Consider the following 9,136-nt stretch of genomic DNA (forward strand, 5'->3'; position numbering starts at 1 on the left):
CTACGGGACTGAACCCGGGAGATTCCCCTGTAATGGATATTTACTTTGGGACTACGGGACGATATCCTGAGAGATCCTTTGCACATTTACGTTTGGGACTACGGGACGATATCCTGGGAGATCCCCTATTAAAAACATTGCGTTCTGAGCTGATGTTTTCATTGATCCTATCCCTGTGTAAACATTATAGGTGAAAACTATCGGAGTTGTTGAGTTATGACTTGTCTTTACTGTATTTGTAATTTCGGATTTGGGTTGTATTCTCGCTTACCTTTTCCGTGTTTTCCTTATGGTGTTCCCCTGAGTACTTGCTGTTTTCTTTCCTTATTTTTAATTACTGTATTGTTAGTCGTATCGCGTAGTCTCCATGTAAATATCATGATCTGTATATTAGACCAGTAGGTGTCTTGATTTTTCCTCGTCACTACTCCACCGAGGTTAGTCTTGATACTTACTTGGCACCGCTGTGGTGTGCTCATACTACACTTCTGCACATTTTTTTGTGCGGATCCAGGTATTGTTCGCTAGTAGCTGTGCGGATTCTTGCCGAGAAGACTCAAGGTAGCCCTGCTGCTGCGTTCGCAGGCTTCGGAGTCACCTTCCTATTTTATATTCACACTATTGTACTTATTTCCATACGGTTGTTTAGAAATTATAGCGAAACTCCGTAGAGCTTATGACTTGTACTACCGGGTTTTGGGAAGACTTTCATTGTATAAAGGATTCATTTCAGAAGAATTTTAGATGTTATTATTTATTGTTGTTATTCCGCAATTATTAGGCTTACCTAGTCCTTAAGACTAGGTGCCATCATGAAACCCAGCGGAGGGGGAATTGGGTCGTGACAATATTAGAATGATGATGAGGATTTTGAGCTCAAATCTGTCATAGAATATGAACATATAAATGACTGACCAAATAAAAAATACACAATCAAGTTTGACTTCACGTAAAATATGTGAAGTTAGACAGATAGTCCCAATACCTGAAAGTATAAAGCCAGTGGAGGTACAAATATATTCTTGCGCAAAAAGTAATATGACAAATCAAGCCGATAGATATAAAGACGACTTGTGGCACAATATTTTTCATAAATATCTTGGCATTAGTTATATGGAGACATGTTCTCTTATGATAGATAAAATCGTTTTCAGATTTTAGTCTGATGTCACGACCCGAATTTTCCACCTTTGGGACCGTGATGGCGCTTAATATTGCACTCGCTAGGCAAGCCAGCGTTACAGAATTTTTCACCTAAAGGCTTTTCAGAATCGCGCCCGGACTGCGCATGCAAATTGAGGAGAGATAAAAGGAGGTTTTTATGGCCTCGAAACACGGATTCGACTTCTAAAACAAGAGATGACCTTTTGGGTCATCACATTCTCCACCTCTAACACAACCGTTCGTCCTCGAACGGACATAGAAAAGTACCTGAGTCGGTGAAAAGATGGGGATATTTGCTCCGCATATCGGACTCGGACTCCCATGTAGCTGCCTCAACAGGCTGACCTCTCCACTGCACACGAACCGAAGGGTAACTCTTCGATCTCAACTGCCGAACCTGGCGGTCTAGAATAGCTACCGGCTCCTCCGCATAGGTCAAATCCTTGTCCAACTGGACAGTGCTGAAGTCTAACACGTGGGATGGATCGCCATGATACTTCCGAAGCATGGACACATGAAACACTGGATGCACTGCTGATAAACCTGGCGGCAACGCAAGTCTGTAAGCCACCTCTCCCACTCGATCAAGGATCTCAAAAGGCCCGATGAACCTAGGGCTTAGCTTGCCCTTCTTCCTAAATTCATCACGCCCTTCATAGGCGATACTCGAAGCAACACCTGCTCTTCGACCATGAATGCCACATCACGAACCTTACGGTCGGCATAACTCTTTTTCCTGGACTGAGCTGTACGAAGTCTATCCTGATGATCTTAACCTTATCCAAGGAATCCTGCACTAGATCTATACCCAATAACCGAGCCTCCCCCAGCTCAAACCACCCAACTGGCGATCGACACCGTCTACCATATAATGCCTCATAGGGAGCCATCTGGATGCTCGACTGATAGTTGTTGTTGTAGGCAACCTCCGCTAACGGCAAGAACTGATCCCAAGAACCTCCAAAATCCATAACACAGGCGCGGAGCATATCCTCCAAAATCTGAATAGTACGCTCGGACTGTCTGTCCGTCTGAGGATGAAATGATGTGCTCAACTCGACCCGTGTACCCAACTCACGCTGTACTGTCCTTCGGAAATGCGAAGGTAAACTGCGTACCTCGGTCAGGAATGATAGACACGGGCACCCCATGAAGACGAACGATCTCCCGGATATATATCTCAGCCAACCGCTCCAAAGAATAGGAAACTGCCACAGGAATGAAATGCACTGACTTAGTTAGCCTATCCACAATAACCCATACTGCATCAAACTTCCTCTGAGTCCGTTGGAGTCCAACAACGAAATTCATAGTGATACGCTCCCACTTCCACTCAGGAATTTCAATCTTCTGAAGCAAACCACCAGGTCTCTGATGCTCGTACTTTACTTGCTGACAATTCAAACATCGCGCTACATATGCAACAATATCCTTCTTCATCCTCCTCCACCAATAATGTTGCCGCAAGTCCTGATACATCTTGGCGGCGCCCGGATGGATAGAATACCGGGAACTATGGGCCTCCTCTAGAATCAACTCACGAAGTTCATCCACATTAGGCACACAATCTCGACCCTGCATCCTCAAGACTCCGTCATCTCCAACCGTAACCTACTTTGCATCTCCGTGCTGCACCGTGTTCCTAAGGACAAGCACATGAGGATCATCATACTGCCAATCTCTGATACTCTCAAATAATGAAGACCGAGCGACTGTATAAGCTAGAACACGGCTGGGCTCAGAAATATCCAACCTCACGAACTGATTGGCCAAAGCCTGAACATCTGAAGCAAGTGGTCTCTCACCGACTGGAATATACACAAGGCTGCCCATACTAGCCAACTTCCTACTCAATGCATCGGCCACCACATTGGCCTTCCCGGGATGATGCAAGATGGTGATATCATAGTCTTTCGATAGCTCCAACCACCTTCTTTGCCTCAAATTGAGCTCCTTCTGCTTGAACAAGTACTGCAAACTCTTATGATCCGTGAACACCTCACACGACACGCCATATAAATAATGCCTCCAGATCTTCAGTGCGTTAACAATGGCTACTAGCTCTAAGTCATGAACTGGATAATTCTTCTTCTCGTGGATCTTCAACTTCCACGAAGCATATGCAATAACCCTGCCATTCTGCATCATCACCGCACCAAGTCCAATACGAGATGCATCACAATATACTGTATATGGCCCTGAACCTTGGGCAACACCAACACCGGCGCCGTAGTCAAAGCTGTCTTGAGCTTCTGAAAGCTCGCCTCACACTCCTCCGACCACCTAAACGGGGCACCCTTCTGGGTCAACCTGGCCATCGGGGCTGCTATGAATGAAAACCCCTCCACAAACCGACGGTAATAACCCGCCAAACCTAAGAAACTCCGGATCACTGTAGCTGATATGGGTCTAGGCCAGTCCTTGACTGCCTCAATCTTCTTAGGATCCACCTGAATACCCTCTGTTGATACAATGTGACCCAAGAAAGCAACTGAACTCAACCAAAACTCACATTTCAAAAACTTAGCATATTTGGCTGTCTCTCAGAGTTTAGAGATTCGAAGATGCTGTTCATGCTCCTCTCGGCTGCGGGAGTAGATCAAGATATCATCGATGAAAACAATCACGAAAGAATCCAGATAGGTCTTGAACACCTGGTTCATCAAATCCATAAATGTTGCTGGGGCATTTGTCAGCCCAAATGACATCACTAGAAACTCATAATGCCCGTACCGAGTGCGAAAAGTTGTCCTAGGGACATCGTATGCCCTAATACTCAACTGATGGTAGCCAGATCTCAAATCAGTCTTCGAAAATATCTTGGCACCCTGAAGCTGATAAAAGAAATTATCAGTCCTCGGCAATGGATACTTGTTCTTGATGGTGACTTTGTTTAACTGCCGATAATCTATACACATCCTCATCGATCCATCCTTCTTCTTAACAAAAAACGCCGGTGCACCCCAGGGCGAGACACTAGGTCTAATAAAGCCCTTATCAAGCAAATCTTGCAACTGATCCTTCAATTCTTTCAACTCTGGCGGGGCCATGCGGTACGGCGGAATAGAAATGGGCTGAGTGCCCGGAGCCAAATCAATGAAAAAGTCAATATCCGTGTCGGGTGGCATCCCCGACAGGTCTGCAGGAAATACCTCTGGAAACTCCCGAACAACTGGCACAGAATCCATAGAAGGAACCTGAGCACTAGAATCACGAACATAAGCCAAACACCCCTTCTCGACCATACGCCGAGCCTTCATATAAGAGATAACCTTGCTGGTAGAATGACCAGGAGTCCCTCTCTACTCTAATCGAGGCAACCCCGGCAAAGCTAAGGTCACGGTCTTGGCATGACAATCCAATATAGCATGATAAGGTGACAGCCAATCCATCCCCATAATGACATCAAAATCCACCATATCGAGAAGTAGGAGATCTACACTAGTCTCAAGTCCCCCAATAACAACCACACACAAGCGATAGACACAATCTACAACAATAGAATCCCCTACTAGCGTGGACACATACACGGGAGCACTCAAAGAATCATGGGGCACAACCAAATATGAAGCAAAATAAGATGACACATAGGAGTATGTAGACCCTGGATCAAATAGAACTGAAGCATCTCTACTACAAACCAAAACAAAATCTGTGATAACTGCATCGGAGGACTCAGCCTTGGGCCTGGCTGGGAAAGCATAACATCGGGGCTGGGCCCCACCATCCTGAACCATATCCCTGGGATGACCTCCTGTTGGCTGGCCTCCACCTAGTGGCATGGCCTCCACCTCTAACGGCCTGACCTCCACCTCTAGCGGGCTGACTCCTACCTCTGGCTCCTTGACCCGTACCCCTAGCTGGCTGGGCAGGCAGTGCCGGAATCATGGAACGAGAACTCTGCTGCTGCGACTGAGCACTCACTAATCTCGGACTGGTCCTCCGGACATGCCCATACTCACCACACTTAAAGCATCCATCTGAATACTGCGGCTGAGGAAACTGAGACTGACCTTGACAGCCCGACTGACCGCGATAATAACTCTGAAGAGTAGGTGGTCTAATGGGAGCTGGCGATGCACTATACGCTGGCTGTCCTGAAGGAGGTACATAAGGACCCGACCTCCTGAAACTCCATGGGATGTCTGAAGTGCTGAATGAAACGGCCTGAGATGATGGCCTCTACCAAAAGTACCTCGACCTCCAGATGAGGTCCCACTGAATCCACCGGAGTGACGAGGCCTCTTGTCAGACCCCTGACCACTCCCTTGAGCTAAAACCATCTCAACTCGTCTGGCCATATTGGCTGCATCCTGGAAAGAAATCTCACTCCCTGTCTCCTTAGCCATCTGCGATCTGATAGGCTGAGCAAGTCCCTCAATAAACCTCCTCACCCTCTCTCTCTCGGTGGGAAGTATAAGAAGAGCATGACGGGCCAAATCCACAAATCTGGTCTCGTACTGAGTGCCGGTCATAGAACCCTGCTAAAGGCGCTCAAACTGCCTCTGATAGTCCTCTCTCTGAGTGATAGGAAGATACTTCTCCAAAAATAGCTGGGAGAATTGGTCCCAAGTGAGAGCTGGTGACCCAGCTGGTCTGGCCAAACAATAATCCCTCCATTGTTTCTTGACGGAACCCGACAGACGAAAGGCAGCAAAGTTGACCCCGTTGGTCTCCATTATCCCCATGTTCCATAGAACCTCGTGACAACTGTTCAAATAGTCTTGGGGATCCTCTGATGATGTACCACCATAGGTAGTAGTGAAAAGCTTGGTGAAACTGCCCAATCTCCACAAGGCATCAGAAGACATAGCTGATCCATCACCGGTTTATGCTATAACACCCGGCGGGACTACCCCAACTGGCTTAGCTGCTGGAGTCTGAAACTGGGGAGCCATCTGCTCCGGAGTGTGAGTAGCGGGAGTCTGTGCTCCTCCCCCAGCCCGAGAGACGGCTGGTGCTACAGGAAGTATGCCGGCCTGAGTAACACTCTCCATAAGGCCCAGTAGACGGACCAAAGCATCCTGAAGAAACGGGATAGCTATGAACCCCTCTGGAACCTGAGCTGGCCCTGCTGGAACGGTCTGGGCTAGAACTTCATCATCAAACTCTACCTGAGGCTCTACCGCTGGTGCTACTGCTCGAGCTCTAGGCTGAGCCCTACCCCTGCCTCGGCCTCTAGCACGGCCTCGGCCTCATCCTCTACCCCACGTAGGAGCTGCCACTGAGAGCTCGGGCTGCTGATCAGCTGATTAAGCGGTATGTGTTCTTGCCATCTGCGAAAGAACAGAGTAAAGAGTTCAATTAGCATCAAGAGATGAAACCGCACGACAGAGATGAATAGAAGTGAAATTGTTCCTAACTCTGTAGCCTCTGGGGGATAAGCACCGACGTCTCCGTACCGATCCCTCAGACTCTACCAAACTTGTCTGTGAATTGTGAGACCTAGGCAACCTAGTGCTCTGATACCAACTTGTCACGACCCGAATTTCCCACCTTCGGGATCGTGATGGCACCTAACATTGCACTCGCTAGGCAAGCCAACATTACAGAATTTTTCACCTAAAGGCTTTCTTGAATTGCGCCAGGACTGCACATGCAAATTGAGGAGAGATAAAAGGAGGTTTTTAAGACCTGGAACACGAATTCGACTTCTAAAACCAGAGATGACCTTTTGGGTCATCACATCTAACAATACACTGAAATGTTTGATATGTGTATAATGAATATCCTTGAAGGATTTAAATTGTTTTGAAGCATATAAATGTTACCAAGAAATTAATTAAATAATGCTTCACCAAATCCTTTTATGCATTAAAGTAATCATGACATACATGATTTATTTTTCGTCTAGTACAAAGGTTGTGCACTAACGTATCTTGCTAGAACCATGAGTATAACAATATGCCAGCGAGATGCAGTTTTACTCTTATATGGAGATATTATAATATGGTTAGTATTATATTACAAATAAATCCAGCTTGATATAGATTTATTTATTCTGACAAATATTATCAAGGTTTTGTTGGATTTGCAAATGCAGGGCATTACATGAAGTTTGTTATTCAAATAATCTATTTGCATTTGAGGGTACTGTCATATTATGATATTCTACAAGGCATCCAATTATTGATACTTATCCAAGCCAACCAAGATAATAACAACTTATAAATTAAGTGACTCAACACATAGGAGACTTGTAACTTTTCTGTGAAAAGAAGATTCTGATAGCATTAAAGACAATGTTGCTTTCATAGTAATTGAAAGACGAATATATGAAAGGAGATAGAATAAAGCACATTTCACCAAAGTTATTTTTCATATGCGTGATCTTCACAGGGTGAAATTGATATTCAACAAATTCATTCAAGTGATAATTTGGTTGATATTTTCACTAAGGCATTGCCAACCTCAACGTTTGAGAAGTTGAAATGCAATATTGAAATACATTTTCTTCGAGAAATAAAGTGATGTTTTCATCAGGGTGAGGCAAATACGCGATGTACTCTTTTTTCCTTAGCTAAGGTTTTATCCCACTGGATATTTCTAGCAAGGTTTTTGTGATGACCCGATAGGTCATCTTATGTTTTAGAACCTTATTCTGTGTTTTGAAGCCGTAAAACCCTCATTTTAGTCTTCCTCAATTTGCATTCACAGTCCGGGCATTTTTTCGGAAGGCTTATATGTTAAAAATTGATAAAAATAAGAATTTTGCCTTAAAAATTCATTTGAGTTGACTTCGGTCAACGTTTTGAGCAAACAGATCCGGATCCGTATTTTGATGGTCCCAGTGGATCCGTATTGTAATTTGGGACCTGGCGTATACCCGGAATCGAATTCGGAGGTCCCTAGCTCGAGTTATTATTTTTTGTTGAAAATTGAAAGTTTGAAAGTTTAATGATTTTTAAGAATTGACTGATGTTTGGTCTTGTTGATACCGGATCCGTATTTTAGTTCCGGAGCCCGGTACAGGTCCATTATTATATTTATGACTTATCTGTCAAATTTGGTGATAAACGGAGTTGGTTTGACGTGATTCGAACGTCCGGTTGTGAAAATAGAAGTTTTAAAGTTTTCTTGAAAATTTCATTTGATTTGATATTCAATTCGTAGTTCTACGTGTTATTTTCACGATTTGATCGCACGAGCAAAATCGTATGGTATTTTTGGACTTGTGTGCATGTTTGGTTTGGAGCCCTGAGGGCTCGGGTGAGTTTCGGATTGGCTACGGAGTGAATTGGATTTAGAAAACATAGCTGATGCATTTTGATATCTGGTATCTATTGCAGATCTCGCATTTGCGAGATCTAGGGCTGTTCATTTGAATCGAACCAATCCGTTCAATTTTGAATTTCGGATTACGGATTGGATCAGATTTCGGATTGTGTTTGTTAAAATTTCGGATTTCGCATCGGATTTGGATGTGTATAATTTTAATATCTGATCTGATCCGATCCGATCCGATCCGAATTGAAATCAGAAATTATGATGTATAAATACTAAACTTTAATTTCGGATAGTTAGTACTTCTTTTACATTTTCCTCCAAGTTATTACCTTTACTATTGATGGATTTAGCTATATTGGCACCATAGTACTCTCATAATTGCATAAACATGAATTTTTCTTACAGTATTGCCTCTTTTACAAAGAAAATATACATATGAGTTTGCAACTTTCAGGCATAATAATCCGATCCGAAATCCAAAAATCCAATCCGATCCAAACTTTAAATTCCGATCCGATACTAATTCGGATTGCAATTTCTAGAATTCGGAATTCGAAATCCGAAATCAGATCTGAAATGTGCTAAATTCGATTCGATCCATGCACAGCCTTAGCGAGATTCGGCTCGCATTTGCGAGCCTTGCATTTGCCAATTCCGCTTTTGTGAAGGGAGAGTCGCATTTGTGACTCAGCACTGTTTTGAGGATCTTCGAATTTGCGAAGGGCTGACCGCATTTGCGAGGGTA

The 9,136-nt window shown here is 44.3% G+C and overlaps 1 protein-coding gene across 1 annotated transcript; it reads right to left on the reverse strand.

The window, feature by feature from the left end:
• Positions 1,448 to 4,592, reverse strand: LOC109224125 (the record flags this gene model as incomplete). Its single annotated transcript, XM_019388712.1, has 5 exons — positions 1,448 to 1,829; positions 2,276 to 2,487; positions 3,399 to 3,655; positions 4,127 to 4,436; positions 4,506 to 4,592. Coding segments are annotated over 5 exons (1,248 nt in total), but the record flags the coding sequence as incomplete, so codon positions are not given.

Source organism: Nicotiana attenuata, chromosome 3 (genome assembly GCF_001879085.1).
Source record: "Nicotiana attenuata strain UT chromosome 3, NIATTr2, whole genome shotgun sequence".
Classification (NCBI taxonomy): domain Eukaryota; kingdom Viridiplantae; phylum Streptophyta; class Magnoliopsida; order Solanales; family Solanaceae; genus Nicotiana; species Nicotiana attenuata.